General features: G+C 35.0%; 1 protein-coding gene across 1 annotated transcript; it reads right to left on the bottom strand.

Moving 5' to 3' along the window:
• Nucleotides 1–5081: 5081 nt before the first annotated feature.
• LOC145100022 (uncharacterized) lies at nt 5082–5560 on the bottom strand. The gene has a single exon (XM_079037459.1). It carries the CDS (start codon nt 5480–5482, stop codon nt 5273–5275), a length of 210 nt encoding a protein of 69 aa, XP_078893585.1. The 5' UTR covers nt 5483–5560; the 3' UTR covers nt 5082–5272.
• Nucleotides 5561–22684: the final 17124 nt, after the last annotated feature.

The raw sequence follows: 22684 nt of genomic DNA, 5'->3' as shown, positions 1-22684 counted from the left end.
TTTCTATGTGTTGTGGGTTGGGAAAGATGAAGAAAAATAAAAGAGAAAAAGTGATGTCGCAGTGGGTTCATTGGGTTGGGAGGGAATGACTCCCTCCTCCCTAACAACCTACTGAACCCACTGCGTCATCACTTTTTCTCTTTTATTTTTCTTCATCTTTCCCAACCCACAACACACGAAACCCTATCTTTTTGAATCCACTCAACCCATTCAATTAAAAAAATACAAAACAATCAAATGTAAAATCTTAACTAGCAATAGAGTTATCGGCGGTACCACTCCCGCTTCAACGGGTTGGTTGATTGGTTTCACTAACCCACTTCATCATCTCTCTCTACTTTCTCTTTCTTATTTTCTCTTGTACCATGTGTTTTAAAACTTGTACCTTAGTTGTTTTGTATTTTTTTTTAATTGAGTGGGTTGAGAAAGATAAGATTTCCGTGTGTTGTGGGCTGGGAAAGATGAAGAAAAAGAAGAGACAAAAATTGATGTGGCAGTGAGTTCGGTGGGTTGGGAGGGAACGAATCCCTCCTCCCTTAGAGAAGAGGGAGTCGTTCTCTCCCAACCCACTGAACCCACTACCACATCACTTTTTCTCTTTTATTTTTTCTTCATCTTTTCCAAGCCACAACACACGGAAACCCTATCTTTTTGAACCCACTCGACCAATTCAATTAAAAAAAAATACAAAACAATCAAAGGTAAAATCTTAATTAGCAATAGAGTTACTGGCGATACCACTCCCGCTTCAATGGGTTGGTTAATTGGTTTCACTAACCCACTTCATCATCTCTCTCTACTTTCTCTTTCTCATTTTCTCTTGTACCATGGGTTTTAGAACTTGTACCGTAGTTGTTTTGTATTTTTTTTAATTGAGTGGGTTGAATGGGATGAGAAAGATAGGATTTCCATGAGTTTTGGGTTGGGAAAGATGAAGAAAAAAGAAGAGACAAAAATTGATGTGACAGTGAGTTCTGTGGGTTGGGAGGAAACGACTCCCTACTAGGGAGGAGGGAGTCATTCCCTCCCAACCCACCGAACCCACTGCCACATCACTTTTTTATTTATTTATTTTTCATCATCTTTCCCAACCCACAACACACTGAAACCCTATCGTTTTGAACCCACTCAACTCATTCAATTAAAAAAAAAATACAAAACAATCAAGATAAAATCTTAATTAGCAATAGAGTTACCGCCGGTACCACTCCCGTTTCAACGGGTTGTTTAATTGGTTTCACTAATCCACTTCATCATCTCTTTCTACTTTTTCTTTCTCATTTTCTCTTGTACCATATGTTTTAAAACTTGTACCTTTGTTGTTTTGTATTTTTTTAGTTGAGTGGGTTGAAAAAGATAGGATTTCCATGTGTTGTGGGTTGAGAAAGATGGAAAAAAAAAAGAAGTGACAAAAATTAATGTGACAATGGGTTCAGTGGGTTGGGAGGGAATGACTCCCTCCTCCCTTAGAGGGGTCTTGGTAAACGATTTGTCTTGCAAATGGTGTGGCTACGAAGTAGATGAAATTGAGCATGTTTTTTTTTTTTCAAATGTCCCTTTTCATTGCATATTTTGAACTGGTTTGGAGTTTAGAGTGGTTTGTTTATATCAGCCGGAGGATCTTATTTCTTTGTTGAAGATGCGGGTGAGTTGCAAGAAGGAGAAAAATCTCAGGTTGACTCTTTTATACTCGGTGGTGTGGGTTATTTGGAAAGCTCATAATGCTATGGTCTTCAACAAAAGGAGATGTTATTCTCTTAAAGCGACAAATGTTATTCAGTTACTTTCTTTTAATTGTTTCAAGAATAGATCCATGTTTAGAAATAGTTGTTGGTCCGTCTGGTCTATTTCTCATTTTCTTTGTTTGTAATTTGTATTTTGTGACAGCCCCTTGCTAGTTTTTAATAAATATGCCGTTCAAAAAAAATGTAATTTCATATTTGTGCCATCTTAAGACGATAAAATTGTGGAAGTTTACAAACACTTTGAATTAACAAGTTGTTTAGCAACAATAACAGAGGAAATATTTCGCAACAAATGTCAATGTGTGGTAAATTATGTTTTATCTGAGAATCAACAGATTAAACAAAATGCTTCTTTTAGACATGCTTATGTAATTTCAGTTTTTATATATTGACCCATGTTCTTTTTTGGAAATTATATGTCCTTCTGTAAATTAGTACATGGATAAAATTGAAAGTAGAGGTGTAAGTGAGCCGAGCTACTCGTGAGCTACTCGGGATCGACTCGTTAAAAGCTCGACTCGAGATCGAATTAAACGAGCCCGAGCCGAGCTCGAGCCTAGATATGGGGCTCGTTTACTAAACGAGCTCGAGCCGAACTTCAATTAATGGGGCTCGCGAGCCTAAACGAGCCTATATATATATATATATATATATATATATATATATATATATATATATACACACACACACACACACACACACACACATATATATATATATATATATATATATATACATATATATACATAGAGACTCGTTTAGGCTCGATTAGGCTCGCGAGCCCACTAAATTGTTCATGAGCCGAGCTCGAGCTTCATTTTAAGGCTCGAATCGAGCTCGAGCTTCCTCAAATTAATCGAGCCGAGCTCGAGCTTGGTCAAGTTCGGGCTCAGCTCGGCTCGTTTACACCCCTAACTGAAAGTGTACTATCAAGTGCACCTATAAGTGAGATTGTTTGACATTTTTGCAATTTATATATAAGAAAAATTGTGAAAAAAAATGGTTACTTTTTCCGTTAGTGAAAATATAGGGCCAAAATATTAATTATATGCATTGTGATTTTAGTCTTTTACGTAATTAATCTTTTTATTAATTTCTAAATGAAATGAATTATCTGAATAACATGATTTTTTTCGATGAATAAAAAATTCATCGTCATTTTTAGTATAAAAATTTCAAGCAGCAGAAATTAAATATTTGCTGATGTAAATGTTATCCCCTTCGCATGAAAAATGTTGCAATCTTTTATTTGGAGTGAAAAATGGTTTTCTTATTTTAATAGCAATCCAACTTCGTATCTCTTATTAGTAAACACCACACATCCACATACATCAGATCACGAGATTACTTATTTTAATAGTGAGAAATGTTCATCACCCTGAACATTTCCATGTTATTAGAGTTTAAAAAAAGACAACTATATTTTATAGCGAGAAACTGTTATATTCTATACTAGTTTACCTGTTGCAAAAGTTGTAATGTGGAAAATAACTATCGGAAAGAAAAAAGAAACACATTTTGGAGGGGAAAAATATTTTATATGGCACCCTAAGAAATGTTTTTGGTCCTTCGAAATTGTTAGGATGATGGGAATCCATATAATACTTCCTAACTCATTTACAACATCATTTTTTTCCCTTTCACTTCCTATTTTTTCATTCCACAATCATTATTTCCATTCCTCTTTAACCTATAAGTTTAGGTCATTTTTGATCACTTAACTTTTGGTTTTTGTGTTCATTTGGTCACTTAACTCTTTTTAAGTTTAAAAAGGTCATCAAACTTTTGATTTTGTGCTCATTTATTCATTTAACTTTTGGTTTGGTCACTTAACTTTTAGATTTGTGCTTATTTAGTCACACAACTTTTAAAATTACGCTCATTTAGTCACTAAACTTTTGAAAAATTTAAAAGTTTAGGGACTAAATAAGCACAATCTTAAATGTTAGGTGACTAAATGTGACCAAATCAAAAGTTAAGTGACTAAATGAACATAAAGCCAAAAGTTTGATGAAATTTTAAAATTTAAAAAGAGTTAAATGATCAAATGAATACAAAACTAAAAGTTAAGTGACAAAAATAATCTAAACCTTTGTTTTTTTAGATTAAACATTTAATAATTTAAAACTAAAAAACTAAAAATAAAATTAAACATAATATTTTTTTTATTAAAACATAAACTAATATAAATGGAAAATAAAAGGATTAAAACAAAATTAAGATTAAACATAACATTTGCCACGAAAATCCATATTGAATGAAATTGGATAAAATAAAAATAGAATTGGAGGGAAAATGAACTGAGAAAAGAGATGGAATGAAATTGAAAAGAATATATGGTTTTTAAAATGCAGAGAGTTTTATTTATTGTAGTAAAAATATTAAAAAAAATAAAGAGAGAACGATTTTTTTTTTTGAATAGTTACCATTTAAAAAAGAGAAAAAAAAAAATAAAAGAAAAGAGATAAGGTATATATAGAGGGATTTCCAACGGGTAAAGTAAACCGGTGCATTTTTAATTTGGAGTAGGTACCCTTGGAATCGGTACGCCATCGTTACCGGCAATAAATTCTTATTTTTTTTGAATAAAAACTATTGTATATGTCAAATAACAAATAATATAGTTATATTTTGCTTGAGAATTATTCTACCTGTAAAGTAGCAAATAATATGCTATTTTGGCACTACGAAAATATAGCCCTTGTTTTTAAAAAAATAATTGTTTTCAAGTGTCCTAAACATTTCTCAGACTGATTAACTTTTCAGAGTCTATTTTTTAGTGTAAAAATGATGTTATGACTATTTCGTATTATGAGTCGGTGGATTACCCTCTCAAATTGTCAAGGTATTACCATTTCACAAAATTCTCCCTAATTTTGCAGCGTCACTTGCTTGCGAAATTGATGGTTAGTGGAGATTTTTCTTAATTTCTGTAATTTAAAAAAAAAATGTTTCTATTTTTTTAAAATATTTTTCTCCCAAATAAATTTAAAAAAAATACAATTTAAACGTGCACATACTATTGTTTAAATAAAATAAAATCCAGAAAAGTTTCTAAAATTCATCAATGATATTAGTTATTGACCAATGATCATAAAAAAACGTCTTTGCGATTCTAAAAGTTTTTTTAAAAAGTAAATATTTAAATTGTTTTTAAAAAAATGTTTAAATGATATTTCTTACTTTAAAATGTCTTTTACCTTTTAAAAAACCAGAAAACAAAATAATTTCAAGAATTTTTTCCAAACATCATTTGAAACTTTAACTTTTTAAAAGCTATAAGTCAAAAAATTATTTTAAAACAATCCCAAACACATATGAAGATATGAAGATACATTTGATAAAACACAATTCAAAAATGGTATTACAATTGTACAAAACTGCAAATTGAATTCTCTAATCATATATAGATCTATCCACCAAGAAAAATCTTTACACAAGAACAACAAAGAATTATTCATTATTTCGACAACCCAATCAAATCCAATCCAATCCAAAATCAAGAACTCAAAAACCCAAAGATTTTGTCACACAATATCTGCAATTTTGGGTTTCGAACAAGATGGAGGTGATGAAGAAGCTTGATCGGCATTAGGCGGTGTAATCGGAACCCCAAAAGCTTGTGCATGAGTTCTAATGTCTTGTCTTCCTCTTGCCCTTCCTATCAGATAACACCCAACACCAAGCATCAACGAGAACAGGATCAATGGGAGTGATATCACCACCACCATCGCCATTTTTACTTCACTTTCAAGGTTTACAGACAAAACGAGAGAGAAAGAAGGAGACGTAGCTCGTAGCTTTAGTTCACTAGTGGTTACACTGTGAGCTTGATACCTGATGATTTGCCTCTTATAAAGAATATTATATTTTCATATGTAGTCCTTGTAGTTTAAGCTACTTTCACTTTAGATCCGTATGAGTTCAATGTTTTAACAATTTTATGCTATACAATCCGAGTTCCATTCGTTTGGAATTATATTATTTGACATTTGTAAAATGGATTTGGTCATTTTGTAGACTTACTTATGCTATCGAAGGTATTAATTTGGTAATATACGTCAGGATTTTTTTTCATTTTCTTTGTAAATAAGTATATTCGTAAGGTGTTCATATAATTATCAAACAAAAGAAGTTTGAAAGTATTAATTATTAAATTATTTAAATAATTGTGTTTTATTTTTGCAAAATGGCCGTTTTTTCAACAAATACTAACACGTTTTTGTTGTCATATACAATAATATTTTTGAAAAGATAAGTTTATTTTATTTAGTTACTGTTTTTTTCCATTAAGCATAATTGAAAAACAATTTCTTGCAGAAAATAACATTACCAAGAACAAAAAGCAAAATATTTTTGTAGAATTTTCTTTTTAATAACGATAAATTATGTGTCAGCGGGTAAAACAAATTGTAGGTTAAGAAAATAAAATAATAAATAAAAGTTGACTAAAACATACTAATTAACCAAAATTATTTTCTATTATCATGTTTTTAAGATTAAATTTGTAGTGGTGGTGCTAACAAAAGAGATTAAATTTTGCAGGGCTTGGGTGGATTTGTCTAAAAGAGCAGGGGTTTTAATGTAAATATTGTATTGAAAAGACTAAAGGTTGTACAGCTGGCAGCTACTTCCAACGGTTCGCGTATGAACGTTGTACACCCCAACGGATAGTTGAGGCTAGCCCAGATATTTGGGTCCACCATTTATTGTTTGCACATATTGTTTTAGAAGATCGGATTTTTTTTTCTTAATAAGAGTATTCAAATTTAATAATTTGTCAAAATCAGTTATTTTAATCTCTTATAATAAATCAACGTAATTGTTGTCAAATTACATCTAGATGAAGAAAAGAATGACATGGGAAGGAACCCAAAAACAAACGAAAGTATAAGTACTTTTGAGGATCATGTGAGTTTTTTCAATTTGTTCTTATACAACGTTCTTATGGATCGAACTCAACGTTTTGAGTCTGCTCATCTTATTTACCGTTTTCAGATTTCTGGATTTTAGAATCATGTTCATGAGTTCAGATTTGATTCTGCAATGTGGTGCAACTCGAAGTTTCCAACACGATGTGGAAGTAAATGTTTTTTCTTTTCAAATCAGCGCCTATATCACAAAATTAAAATGGGAAAGTTGTAATGAAGTGATGTTAGGCGCCCAAAAAACGATTAATCAAACAAAATCAATGTCCTTTTCAGCGGACCGACGGAGCATTTGGTTGGATCAGGCCAACAAAATACCACCCATTCCGATCTCATGTCAAACCAACATAATGCTTGAAGGTGAACTGGCGTAACAAGTGGATAAACATCCGTACCATTCTAATAGGGATGAAAGTGGGTACAAACCCGACCCGAAAAACGGTTAATGAGATTTTGAAGGATCGAAAACCGGACCAGTTTATAGGAATCGGTTTCGCTTCGGTGCGGATAAGGTACCAGAGAAAGTGGGTTTAAAACTGGAAAACCTGAAAAAACGTCAAAGTGGATTGGGTGGAATCGTGTAAATTGGTCTAGAATCGAAAAGCCCGAAAAAACCAGAATTTTTTGGTAATTACTTAATCGTTTGTACTTTGAATATTTCCAGGGTTTGATATCCAAACTTTAGGAGATTGTAAGTCATTGAATATTAAACAAAAATGAATTATGGTTTAAAATCTTATAGAAACTCCAAACTACACATTAAAAAAACCTAACGCTAATCCAATTTCAAACGAATTATATATGCATGTTTTAAAATATTCACAAAATTAAAAAAAAAAGCTGAAAAAAACAGAAAATTTCAAACTTTCACCTCTCAACTTTGGGAGACTATAATTCAATGCATATGTAACCAAAAAATAATAAAATTATAGTCTAAAATCATGTACAAAACTATAAAATACGTTGGAAAAAATCGCATGCTAATCCGATTTCAAACAAATCAGGTATGCATATTTTAAAATTTTCACAAAATACAAAAAAATTTGAAAAACAGAAAATTTTCAGCTTTGATATCCCCGATTTTGAGGGAATATAAATCAATGAATATAGAACCAAAAATTAAAACATTACAGTCTAAAATTAAGTACAAACTTTAAACTACAAGTTGGAAAAACTGCAAGTTAATCCGACTTCAAATAATTAGATATGCATGTTTTTGGGGTGTTCGTTTGGATGGATCGAGTTGATCCGATCCGATCAAATAGATCCAAATTGATTTCAGTTTTTAAAATATGGATCTAAATAGTCCAAATTAAATTCAGATATGATCCGATCCAACCAAATTACAATTCGGTTGGATCAGATTTTACAATTCGGTTTTGACAAACATTTTAATAAATATATAACATGAGTATTAGCCCACTCTATACATGAAACTATATATATATATATATATATATATATATATATATATATATATATATATATATATATATATATATATATATATAGTTTGATGTCAGTTCGAATTTATAAACAACTAACACGAAAAATATGTTATAGATAAATTTTTTTTTGATAGGAAATATATATATATATATATATATATATATATATATATATATATATATATATATATATATATATATATATATATATATATATATATATAGTTTGATGTCAGTTCGAATTTATAAACAACTAACACGAAAAATATGTTATAGATAAATTTTTTTTTGATAGGAAATATATATATATATATATATATATATATATATATATATATATATATATATATATATATATATATATTAAGGTATTATATTAGATGAAACTATCAAATCTATTAAAAAAATAAATTAGTAAATTTATAAATTATTAAAGATATACATTCAAATAAATAATATAACTAAATAAATAATAAATTGTTATTCGGTTTTTTTGGACTATTCAGTTCTTGTTTTATAAACCAAACCAATCCGACATCCAAAATAATAATTCAGTTTTGCTAAAACTAATAAAAAAATCTGAATATCCGAACCAAATAGTCTGATTTAAATTGTCCAACTGGACAATTCAGTTTTATCCAAATAATAAACAACCCTACATGTTTTATAATTTTCATAGAATACAAAAAAAGTTGAAAAACAAAAAATTTCTTGTTTTGATATCCCAATTTTGGGAGAATGTAATCAATGAATATGAAAAAAAAAATGAAAAACTTATAGTCTTAACTCATGTACAAACTTTAAAATACATGTTAGAAAAAACCACATGCATATCCAATTTCGAACGAATGAGATATGCATGTTTTAAACTTTTCATAGAAATCGGTTTTAGCCCCTAAAACCGTTTCGGTTCCTAACACCGGTTTTGATTTTTAGAATTGGTTTACCGGGACTCGAAGGACCTGAAACCTGGATTACTCGGAACCTGGATAAAGCTATTTTTTAAAACTAGAACCCAGACCAATTCTACGTATTTCGGTTCTAATGTTTCGGGTTCGGGTTCCGGTCTGGTTTTTCGGTTTTAAATCTCATCCTTAATCTAAAGTACCAATATGGTGAATTTGTTGGAATAGTGTCCAAGCCCGTAACTATATTTGGTATGTACTTGACCCGATTGTGCATGGTCCTTTTGGGTTGCCTTCTCCAAAGCAACTTGACAAGGTAATTTAAGGAGAAAGAGAGAGTATTATGATTTATTAATATATTATAAGAATAATATATTAAAGGAGAAATCATATTTATTTAATTAGTATTGGTCATAAATTAATTAGGAATTAATTTGGTGGTCAAAAGAGACTAATTGAATAAAGGGGTATAAACTGTCAAATGTATGATAGTTGAGTTTTAGGTTAAGGAAACTTAATGGGCTTAAAGGGGAACGAAATTATGATGAGTATCCATCATATTTTCATCCAAGGCCTTATTCCAGAAGGTTCCATGGGCTGCTTGGTGGCTAAGCTGTCCATTAGGGTTTAGACTGAAACCCTAGTAACCTGTAACTATAAATATGACCCCTAGGGCATTGAATTCGGCTACCACTTGATTCTAAGAGATCCCTAGGCCGATTTCTAGCCTCTCTCTCCCTCTCTCATATTGCCTTCTTGCTTGTGGGGTTTGTGAACCATTACAGTAGTTGCATTTGTGACTCTAAGCTCAAGAAAAGAAGAAAGAGAAGATCTAAGCCAACAATTGAAGAGGTAAACATCTAGATCTGATTCTATATGTTAATTTAGTTGTTTATATGCTAGATTAGGGTTTGTAAGTCTTGGAATCAAAGCATGTTCAATAGTGAAACCTAGATCCAAGCATTAGGGTTTGCATGAGCACATAGGAATGTTTTCTTATGCCTAAATCCCATCAGTGGTATCAAAGCCTTGATTGGTTTCAGTTGTATGTGATGCTTAACTGCTTTATTTGCTGAAAATCGAGTTTTTGGCCCCTGCCCGACTCAACTCGGCGAGTCAGTATCTGGACTCGGCGAGTTGACCCTTACTCGGCGAGTCCAGGTCTGACTCGGCGAGCCAGTTCGTCAGGCAGAGGGATTTTCGGGTTTTGGCTGCTGTTTTGACTTGGACTTGATGCTTAATTTGTTTTATGAAGTTAAAATCCGAATTTTATCTTAATTAAGTGTTTATCCTTGCCAAAAGAATAGATAATTTCAAATCTTTTTAAATATTAGTTGTTTATGTGATAAATATGGATTATTTAAAATTATTTGGTAATTATCTAATGACTAAAATCAAGATTAGGTCAAATATAGATAATTATGAAATTAATTGGTCAATTTGAATTATGTGTTATTTGATCCCTTGTGTTTTGAAAAGTTCAATTCTTGCCCTCAAGTTTTGAAATTTGAATTCATGATTAAAAGTTTAATTTTGAGTAATCTTAATTTCAAACCCTTAGAATTTTACAAGTTTAAAATTCAACCCTATACTATTATATATTATTACAAGCTTAATTAATATATATATATATATATATATATATATATATATATATATATATATATATATGTATAACTTAAAATGCTAGTCTTACCGTTAGTAGGCCTCATTCACGAAGCCGGTCTATAAGGTGGGTATAAGGTTGCTGCCTATAAAATGGCGCTTAATGGGTGTACACTCACACCTACCGCTTGCTTGACTAGTGGAGGGTCGTTAGCCGAACGGGTAGGATAGAGCAACCCTCTCCTCATTAAAAGTATAATGTTGATCATAAAGTAACTACATGTTTTACAAATTCCCATTCCTAGTTACTTTAGGGTAAAATGTGAAAATGATGCTAATCCATGGAATTACACTTCGTACCCTTGTCAAACGTTGATGGAGCGTGTGTGGTTAACCGACACATCAATTTGGGGATGACATTGGTAGCGAAGGGTGACTCGATGTTTGTCATAGATTAATGGAGCGTGTGTGGTTTACCGACACATTGATTTCGTGATAAAGACATTGAGTGCACCACGTTGATTCGCATGGTTATTCACAAATTTGTTTGCGATCCTCGGCATCCCAGTCGCAAATTTGAAATGCATATCGAGATTTAAACATGCCATTGAAAAGTTCAATGAATCTCAAAGATCTAGGAGTTTTCAATACATTTAAAACCTGAATTGCTTTTTCGTTTTTCATGGTGAGAATTAGTGAATCGTCATTCACTTACCTTCAAATTATTTACTTTTAAAGTACGACATCCCTTTCTAAGTTGTAAATAATGTTGCTGGATCCTAGCCCTAATTTCTCATTTGGGTGTTTAATTAGGGATTCATTTATAATCAAACTTTGTTCCCTTCTTTTTCAGATGTCTGCAAACAACAACAACAACAACGCTTCTGGGTCATTCTCGTTGATGAACTTGTGTCAGAAAGTGACATTTGATGGTTCAAACTTCAATGAGTGGATGAGGTATATCCGCATGATCACACGCTACGAGGACAAAGAATATGTCCTCGATGAAAAGCTTGAGAAGATCATCCCAGATGTTGCTACTCCTGAGGAATTGGCCGCCTTTGAGGCCCATGAGCGTGATGCCACGAAAGTTCACTGCATCATGCTGGCCACCATGAACCTCGAACTCCAAAAGTCCTATGAGGACATGTACCCATATGAAATGCATCAGGATTTGCTGGACAGGTATCACCAGAGCGCGAGGCAAGAGCGCTATGAGATCATTACTAACATGATCACCGCTAAGATGGGGAGTGGAGAATCCCTAACCTCTCATTTGCAGAGAATGCAGAGGTATGTTGATCGTCTTCTCAAACTTAATGTTAAGTTTGATGAGGATTTGGCTATCGACATAATCCTCCACTCCTTGCCCTCGTGCTACAATCAGTTCAGGATGACCTACCATATGAACAAAGAGGAGGTCTCCTTGAGCAAGCTCCAAGGACTCTTGAGGACTGCTGAGAGCAACCTCAAAGACAAATCCGTTGCACCGTCCCCTGCTGTGGCCGCTCCTGTGATGGCAATAGGTCAAGGAAAGGGCAAAAAGAGGAAGGCTCCATGTAAGAGCCACCATAAGGGGAAACCCCATGATGGTTCGTCCTCAAGTGGGACCAAAGCTGGCCCTGCTAAGCCCTCTTCCGATCCAAAAGAAGCAGAGTGCTTCTATTGCCACCAAAAGGGCCACTGGAAGCGAAGCTGCCCACAATATCTACAAGACATAAGAGATGGGAAGATCAAGCCCACTTTTGCAGGTATGTATTCTATTAAATCTAATAACTCATCATTTGCTACTTCATGGGTTCTTGATACGGGGTGTGGTTACCACATTTGTTCTGATATGCAGGGCCTAAAAAGAAGTAGGGAGATGGAACATGGGAAGATGAACCTGATTATGGGAAACAGAAGATCGTCGCCTGTGACCAGAGTCGGTGTTTATTCTTTAGTGTTAAATAATGGGTTAGGGATAGATTTAGAGAATTGCTGTTATGCGCCAGATATGGCGAGAAACATTATTTCTTTTCACGGGTTGTTTAGACAAGGTTTCAGATATTCTTTTGATAATAATGATGGTTCTATTAACGTTTATTTGAATGGTGTCTTTTATTTCAATGCATTACCTTGTAATGGGATTTATGAATCTGTGATGATTGTTGATAATTTAGGAAATAATGTTTTGAATATTGATTCGTCTACTAGTCTAGACAAAGCATGCTTGTGGCATTGTCGCCTTGGCCATGTCAACAAGAAACGCATAGCCCAACTCCAAAAGGATGGAGTGTTGGATTCATTCGACCTTAGGGACGATGACACGTGTGAATCTTGTTTACTTGGGAAGATGACCAAGTCACCCTTTACTGGCACTTGTGAAAGGGGTGAGGGTTTATTGGATCTCATACACACCGATGTATGCGGGCCCTTTAGATCCACCACAAGGGATGCTTGCCGCTTCTACGTGACTTTTACAGATGATTATAGCAGATATGGATATACCTACTTAATCAAGCAAAAGTCGGAAACCTTTGAAAAGTTCAAAGAGGTTAAGAATGAAGTGGAGAATCAGCTGGGCAGGAAAATCAAGATGCTTCGGTCAGACCGAGGAGGAGAGTACCTAAGTCTTGAATTTCACGACTATCTAAAAGAATGCGGAATCGTTTCGCAATTGACGCCTCCGAGGACGCCACAATTGAATGGTGTGGCTGAGAGACGTAATTGGACCTTGTTGGACATGGTTCGTTCTATGATGAGTCGGACTTCGTTACCAATAGCTTTCTGGGGGTATGCCTTAGAGACTGCCGCCCACATACTTAACTTCGTTCCCACCAAGAAGGTTTCCAAGACTCCTCACGAGATGTGGACAGGGAAGGCTCCCTCGTTGGCACATATCAAGGTCTGGGGTTGCGAGGCTTTCGTAAGACGAGAGACTCACGACAAACTAGAACCTCATAGTGAGAAGTGTTATTTCATCGGCTATCCGCAAAAGTCTTTTGGCTACCTTTTCTATAGACTAAGTGACAATGTTGTTTTCGTTGCTAGAAGAGGAGTTTTCCGAGAAAAGGAATTGATAGGCCAAGAAGACAGTGGGAGGCAAATTGAACTTGAAGAAATTCAAGATCAAAGCGATGAAGGAACCTCTGACAGTGGCACTCAACTTGAGGAGGAAACTCCTGTTGAACCTATTGACGAGTCCTTACCTCTTCGACGTTCCACTAGGGCTAGTGTTCCACCCTAGTTTTATGGTTTTCATATTACTACTGAAGGGGATACATTTATTAGTGATAGTACACTAGTAAATTTGGATGAACCTAGCAGCTATAAGGAAGCCATGGCAGGCCCAGAGTCTGCAAAATGGAAAGAGGCGATGGACAGCGAGATTCAGTCCATGTACGACAACCAAGTTTGGAATTTGGTTGATAATGTACCGGGTCGTAAGACAGTCGGGTGCAAGTGGATCTTCAAGAAGAAGACGGACATGGATGGGAAAGTGCATACTTATAAAGCGCGATTGGTTGCGAAGGGCTTTACTCAAACTCCTGGAGTTGACTATGATGAGACCTTCTCACCGGTTGCGAAGATAAAGTCTATTAGGGTGATGCTTGCCATAGCTGCGTTTCATGATTATGAAATATGGTAGATGGACGTGAAAACCGCTTTCCTTAATGGAAAGTTAGATGAGGATGTCTACATGAATCAACCAGAGGGTTTTGTCAATGCGAAGTATCCAAATAGAGTATGCAAGCTTGAGAAATCCATTTATGGATTGAAACAAGCGTCTCGCAGATGGAATCTTTGTTTTGACGAGAAGGTTAAAGAGTTTGGCTTTCTGCGAAGCGAAGATGAATCTTGTGTGTATGTCAAAGCCAGTGGGAGTATAGTAAGCTTCCTCGTATTGTATGTCGACGACATACTACTCATAGGAAACGATGTCCCAACCTTGCAGGAAGTCAAGTCCTGGCTTGGGAATTGTTTCGCTATGAAGGACCTCAGAGAGGCTGCTTATATTCTGGGAATAAGAATAGTAAGAAACAGGGAAAAGAGACTGATAGGACTCAGTCAGGATACATACTTGGAAAAGGTACTAAAGCGTTTTAGTATGGAAAATTCCAAGAAAGGGGAGTTGCCAATCCAAAGCAATACCAAGCTGAGTAAGACTCAGAGCCCGAGTACAGAGGCAGAGATAGCCGATATGAGCCGAGTACCTTACGCTTCCGCAGTAGGCTCTATCATGTACGCTATGACTTGTACTCGCCCTGATGTGGCCTTCGCTTTGAGCATGGTCTGCAGATATCAAGGGAATCCTGGTAGAGCTCATTGGGTTGCAGTTAAGAATATTCTTAAGTACCTTCGGAGGACCAAGGAATGGTTTCTAGTCCTTGGTGGGAGTGATGACTTAAGGGTACGAGGGTACAGTGACGCTAGTTTTCAGACATATCGGGATAACTTCCGATCGCAGTCGGGCTGGGTCTTTACCCTAAATGGAGGAGCAGTGACTTGGAAAAGTTCCAAGCAAGAGACCGTAGCTGATTCAACGTGCGAATCAGAGTATATTGCGGCGAGCGAAGCGTCAAAGGAGGCTATATGGTTGAAGAACTTCATTGGAGACCTTGGAGTTGTGCCATCCATAAAAGAGCCGATGGAAATTTTCTGTGATAATGAAGGAGCGGTTGCCTTGACCAAGGAACCGAGAGATCATGGCAGATCTCGACATATTGACAGAAAATACCATTTCATCAGACATCGGGTAGAAGAGGGACTCCTCATTGTGAAGAGGGTATCATCAGAAGAAAACCCAGCAGATCCCTTTACGAAGGGACTGAGTAGGGTCAAACACTTGCAGCACGCTAGGAGCATTGGGCTGAAGGATGATATAAGTTTGGATTAGATAGGAAATGTGTAATAGATAGTTTGTACTTGACATTCGATGAATAAATAAAATGTGTTATTTATGAGTAAAGCTACTATCTTGTGTTGGTTATTTATCTATTGTTTCCATTTTGCATGTTTTGACTTCCTGAATGATATGATTATTCAAAAGGTCCATAGTCGGTCATATTTTGGAGGTAGATATGAATGAAGACTGTCATGAATTGTTTGTAGATTGTCTAAAAGGTTTTAGACATAGCAAAGGTTTGCTACAAAGTTCATGAGTGCTTATGAATATGAGTTGAGCATTAGATTAAACCCGAGTTTGCTGTATCACTTAGTGGTGTTTTATCTTAAGTGATCGCAAAGCGATAACATCATATAGTCTTAAGACTTAGAGATATGGTTGTTGTTTGCTGGTTGGTTGTACATTGATAATGTGTAAATGCATCAGTAACTTGATGTTATAAAACACATTATTGTGTATGATCCATTAGTAAATAATAGATGCATATGAGTCGAAGTTGATCTGTTCCTTTTATTCTATGAGAATAAAAGTGATATATTGGCCACTTGATGATTTGGTTTGACTTATGTGCCGGGCCCAGTCAGAATGAGTTTGATGTGTTCAACTAAATTCTATGTCGAACAAATCGGAAATCAAGGAACTACTGCTGGACAATAAGGATTGTCAGCATGATATCCAGAACAGAGGATTATACGATCCCTTATCTAAAGGACAAGTTGATCAGAGTTGACAGCGAAGTATAAGAGCTACGATTGCTAATCGGATTCTGAAGTCATATGTGAGATATAGTTACTAGACTTATCCAAGTGGGAGACTGTTGGAATAGTGTCTAAGCCTGTAACTATATTTGGTATGTACTTGACCCGATTGTGCATGGTCCTTTTGGGTTGTCTTCTCCAAAGCAACTTGACAAGGTAATTTAAGGAGAAAGAGAGAGTATTATGATTTATTAATATATTATAAGAATAATATATTAAAGGAGAAATCATATTTATTTAATTAGTATTGGTCATAAATTAATTAGGAATTAATTTGGTGGTCAAAAGAGACTAATTGAATAAAGGGGTATAAACTGTCAAATGTATGATAGTTGAGTTTTAGGTTAAAGAAACTTAATGGGCTTAAAGGGGAACGAAATTATGATGGGTATCCATCATATTTTCATCCAAGGCCTTATTCCAGAAGGTTCAATGGGCTGCTTGGTGGCTAAGCTGTCCATTAGGGTTTAGACTGAAACCCTAGTAACCTGTAAGTATAAATATGACCCCTAGGGCATTGAATTCGGCTACCACTTGATTCTAAGAGATCCCTAGGCCGATTTCTAGCCTCTCTCTCCCTCTCTCATATTGCCTTCTTGCTTGTGGGGTTTGTGAACCATTAGAGGAGTTGCATTTGTGACTCTAAGCTCAAGAAAAGAAGAAAGAGAAGATCTAAGCCAACAATTGAAGAGGTAAACATCTAGATCTGATTCTATATGTTAATTTAGTTGTTTATATGCTAGATTAGGGTTTGTAAGTCTTGGAATCAAAGCATGTTCAATAGTGAAACCTAGATCCAAGCATTAGGGTTTGCATGAGCACATAGGAATGTTTCTTATGCCTAAATCCCATCAGAATTTGTGTACCAATCCGATGACCAATGTAGGGTTCTAGCAAAGAAAATCAATTTATTTTCCTGGTGCAACAATAAATTTTTAGGCTTTGTAATTTGCTATCATTTTTGAAGTTTTTTGTGTTTATTTTTAGTTTTTTCCCTTTTATATTAGGATCCTTCTTATTATAAATAGAGAAGCTCTTTTCTCATTTTAAGCATAAAATTGATAATAAAAACCATTTTAAAGTATGAAATAATAATCTTTTTACCATATAAAGAAGAGAGATTACTCTTGCATGTTATGATCCATACATTTCTTTTGATCATTTCCATTATTATGCATCATTTTTTTTATAAAACCAACAAAGATGTTGGGATGGGGACAATCCTATTACAACACACCCTTTCATGACGAAGGGTGTGGAGACGAGGAGGGTGATGCATGAGACATCCATAATATTAAAATCAAGAAGCTAAAGTAAGTAATCAAGGAATTCAACAAACCAATTCAAGCACATATGCTCAAACCAGACATTATCATTGATGAGACTGCTTTTGATTCAAACTTCTAGGAGAGGGAAGAGGAAATACGCATCTTGTTTGGATGGCGACCAAGATGTCGTCTATGTCAATATCCTCATCGTCATTATTAGTAAGATGTCGTGTGCATTTTGGGTGATTGGATATCCTTGAACTTAAATGCAAGAAAAGCCCTAATGACTTGCCATTGTTTAACGTGTCAAAGAACCCAAAAGTCTTGTTGTAGGCATCAGTTTCTAATGCCATACATCATATTTATGGGATCTCTTGAAAAACATCACTTGCAAACAAACCAAAGGTCACCACTTAAGAGAAGATACTAAAGGCCATTCTTTATAAGTTTCTACTCACCATTATCTGTAAAGAGGTATTTCTTGATTAATATTAACCATCCTAGCATACTCTCTAGATATAGGAATGCATCTACGAGTTTAAGAACCTCTACACGAGATAAAATATTATTGAAAAACAAGAGCAAGTGATTGCATGCTTTGTATGTGCTCTTCATACCTAAATTGATGACATGATAAGTTTAAAACTTATTTTTCTTATAACGATGTGTGTCAAATTTCCTTAAAACCAAGAAACAATGAAAGACTTGAGGCAAAAATATCAAGGGTTGTTATGTGACAAACATAAAACACACATCACTACATACAACCAAACTTATAATTGACAAGTCCAACAACCCCCCCCCCCCCCCCCCCCCCCCCCACAATGACATAAATTGTTATGCGGCCAAAAACAAACCAAGCCAGATCATACGCACCCTTATAATCTGGATATCACACATTTTAAGTGAAACACCAATCAAAAGAATGTTGCAATCTCGTAAATTGTAGATAATTCAAAACGGTGATCTTAAAAGAAAATAATAACTTGTTTTATTTAGATAAAGAGTATTAATAAATTAAATTAATCAAACTTATAACAAGTTTTTCCACATGGATAAAAAATAAGGAACTTGAGCATCTTAATAGTTTTAAGTTATGGATTGATCATATTTTTAATTTTAATGAAAATAATCAACTTGATTTTCCATGTGTACCTAAGGCTATGAATTAGTGGGGGTTTATTGTATTAAGCACACAACTCAGAGGTAGCATAATTATCAAAAGATATACCTAAGTGTACATGCATCCTAGAATCTATGTTTTACTAGTTATAGCAACTTGCTTTGAATAATAACAAAAGTAAAGGATCACTAACCTCGGATTCACTTCCTTGAGATCTTGTACGTGCTATTTTGTTGCAAATATAAAGGATCCAATAGAGCACCCCTCTAATGGAATCAAAACCATAACACCAAAAAGAAAAAAGGATTTAACCAAAGTTAGGGTTTATTCGAATCACCAAGCCCTAGGAAAGAGGATGTGATTTTCATATATATATATATATATATATATATATATATATATACACACACACACACACACAAAGGTTGGATGATTTCTGGAGAAATAAAAACTGGCTCTACGGTTTACCTTAGCAGTCTGTTTATAGTTCAACAAGGGGTATTCCAGAAGGATACAAACTCTAGGATTTATCTTTATCTGAATAACACCAGTACCCGACTCATGATGATATCGCCATCTTTTACATGATGTCGAACATAATGATACTTCCTCTGAATGTGTCTTGAATTACCATGGTCCTTGGATTCTTTAGTCAAGGAGACTACACCCTCATTATAACACAAGATCTTCATAGGTTCTTTTATGCTTGGTGCAACTCCAAGATCATCAATGGATTTCTTTAACCATATAGCTTCTTTTGCTACTTCACTAGTCGTAATGTACTCAGACTCGCATGTCGAATCTGCCATCGTCTTTCATTTGGATCTTTTCCATGTAACAACCCCTCCATTAACCAAACAAACTCATCCTAATTATGAGCAAGAGTTGTCTCTATCAGTCTGGAAACTTGCATCAGTTTAACATGTAACTCTTAATTCTTATTTTCCAACATATACTGAGAACATATCCTTAGTTTTTAGATACTTGAGGATATTCTCTATGACCATCCAATGACTATCATAACGATTTTGTTGATATCGAATCACCATGGTAAGAGCATATGAGATATTAGGTCTAGTACATGTAATGGCATACATGATCGATCCTACAGCAGAAACATATAGGAATCGAAATTATCCACTTCTTGTTCAGTTGTGGGCAATTGATCTTTACTCAATCTTATTCCATGTTTCTTGGGTAGATACCCTTTCTTAGAATCTTGCATGTTGTACCTTTTTAAAACCTTATATAGGTATGTACTCTAGCTTTGTCTGATTAGATCGATCTCGATAGATCCTAATGCCAAATATGTAAGCTGCTTCTCTTAGATCCTTTGTAGCAAAAAAAATTTCAAGCCAAAATTTGACACTATAAAACGTTGGAATATTGTTTTCTAAAAGGAGTATGTCATCAACATATTGATGGGTTATGAGCACTACATCAATCCTATGGTGTACATGTAACCCCTAAAGCTTTGGATCTAGTTTGTCTAATGAACATGCAATAATCATCCAAAGCTCATAAACCCAAGATATAGCATATAATAATCAATATTATCACAATAAAAGGGTTTAGATATTACCTTGATTGTTATATAGCAATAACAATCTCAATCCTTCTTGATCTTGACCTTTAAAAGCTTAGTGCCTCAAATATTGCACCTCTAATGGAGTCACAAACACCATATGCAACAAGATGAACAAGGAGAAGGAGGAGGCACCAAAAACGTCCTAGGGTTTCTCTTAGAAGGCTAGGGACGTTTTTGGCTTGCCAAGGGTTCCTTTTATACTTAGGCTATAAGGGTTTTCAACCAGGAAACCCTAATCTAACTGCTTAGGCCCTAAGCAGCCCATGGACTCCCTCCTTAGAAGCCTTGGACGAATTCTAATGGGTCTCCCCAAAGATTTCGTCCACTCCAACTTCTATGGAGTCCATTAGCCCATGTATGCAACTATCTTATAATTACAATATCAGTCCCCCAAGTTTAATTAATCTCTTTTAGCCACAAAATTAATTCTTAATTAATTCTTGACTAATATTAATTAAACAATATGATTTCTTCTTTAATATATTATTCATATAATATATTAATAAATCATAATTAATCCTTTTTCTCCTTAATTCATCCTATCAGTTGTTGTGGTGAAGGCAACCCAAAAGGAACATGCTCACAATCGGGTCAAGTACAAATGTGACATCCCCATTTTCACGGCCAGAAAAGACCGATTTTGTTTATGCTTTATAAAAATCAGAGTACTTCTTTTAATAAAAATGTTGCAGAATTTGTTCCCAGAAAAACATGATAAATACATTATTAAAACATTTTCGAAGAAACATATTTTATTCATTTTAAAACATTTGGGATGTCATCGTTAATACAGAAATATAAGTATAAACAGAACTTACATTTATTTACACTAGTGATCTACATCTCTTTAAATCTCTCAGTGTAATGTGACTTCATATCAACACCTGTGATATAAATAAACTGAGTGGGTCAGGTTGGGAAACCTAGTGAGTACACAGGGCTTTCAACCCACAATAATATAATTATTATGTTTAAACAATCATGCAATTAAACCCCATTACCCATCCCCATTATATTCTCTATTCTTAAGGATCTACCCTAAGAATCAGCTTATTCCTCGTTCATTCGTTCCTAAGGATCATCCAAAGGAATCGGCACGGAGTCCATCGTTTCCATGGTTTACACAACGGGCACTAAGTCTGCATAGTCGCCAGGGTTTAGGCACTAAGTCTGCATAGTCGCCATGGTTTAGGCATCAAGTCTACATGATCACCAAGGTTTAGGCACCCAGTCTGCATGGTCACCAAGGTTTAGAGTACACCGGGTGCACACATCGTTCACAACACCTACAGGTTGCGAGTCTGCTATTGTTCAAGTGGACTGTCTAGAATAGTCCATGGTTGTCATCCATACTCTGCTGAATGACGGGGACATCGTTTGGGAAAAAGGCTTCTCACATCATACACCTCTCAACTCATCGTCCAACTCATATTTCATCTATTATATCTACCCATGTTTTACCCCAACATTTTCGTAGATATAAAATACATATATAGTTTAAATCATTTAAAACATGTATAAAATTTTTCACTGAGCATAGACAGCAAGTAAACAGACAATATGCACACATAGCACGTAGTAAATACTTCATATCTATGTGTAAGTTGAAGGGGACCATGCACTCACCTGAAAGGTGGTGACTCAGCACTCGGACAGCGCTTCGATACTCTCAAAACAATTATCCCTTGACGAAACCTAGTATCATTACCACTAGAGTTTAGTCTAACGTTTGACGAGACTAATTTAATAGTCTAGCTATTATTATTATTATATAAGTGTTAAACAATACTTATATAACCTATAATAATATCCCAAATACTCCTTATAAGGTCCTAATAACATTACTATATTGAAACATAAGTTATACTAAAGATAGGATAGGTAAAGCTCACTTACAACGGGTTTTTCGCAAAACCGGGCTTCACTGGAGCAGCATTCCCGAGCCGAAAGGCTCTTTTCTCGGGACTTCGGGAGCCTCGGGGCTTCCTTCGGGTGCTAGGGGGTTTACCTAGACTTTAGGGGGCTTAAGAGAGGTTAGAGAGAAACTAGAGAGAGAAAGTTGAAGGGTGAGGTGTGAGGAAGTTGGAATGCCCGACACCTCTATTTATAGGCTGAATTCCTGATGGACTCGCCGAGTAGGAGGACCTACTCGCCAAGTTGGGGCATATGGCAGCCTTCTGGTGGTGCCACGTGTCCAATTCTGGTGGTGCCACGTCACCCCCTATCGCGTATCAGCCTTCAAACTTAGAAAAATCATAATTCTTGCATACGAGCTTCGTTTTCGACATTATTTTGTTCAACGTGTAGGTAAAATCAAGATCTACAACTTTCATTTAGACTCCGTCGGATAATTCTCGACCGATCTCAAATTTAACAGTAGGAGGCGTTTAGACTGTTAAATGACCGCGGAGAATTCGTAACTCCTTCA

This window comes from Lactuca serriola, chromosome 4, assembly GCF_051521515.1.
Source record: "Lactuca serriola cultivar US96UC23 chromosome 4, Lser_US96UC23_V15, whole genome shotgun sequence".
NCBI lineage: Eukaryota > Viridiplantae > Streptophyta > Magnoliopsida > Asterales > Asteraceae > Lactuca > Lactuca serriola.
The sequence above is the reverse complement of the archived record's forward strand: the minus strand, read 5'-3'. Positions and strand labels throughout refer to the sequence as shown.

Coding starts and splice junctions, on each gene's coding strand:
- LOC145100022 (XM_079037459.1), bottom strand. CDS start 5,482: ATGGCGATGGTGGTGGTGATATCACTCCCATTGATCCTGTTCTCGTTG.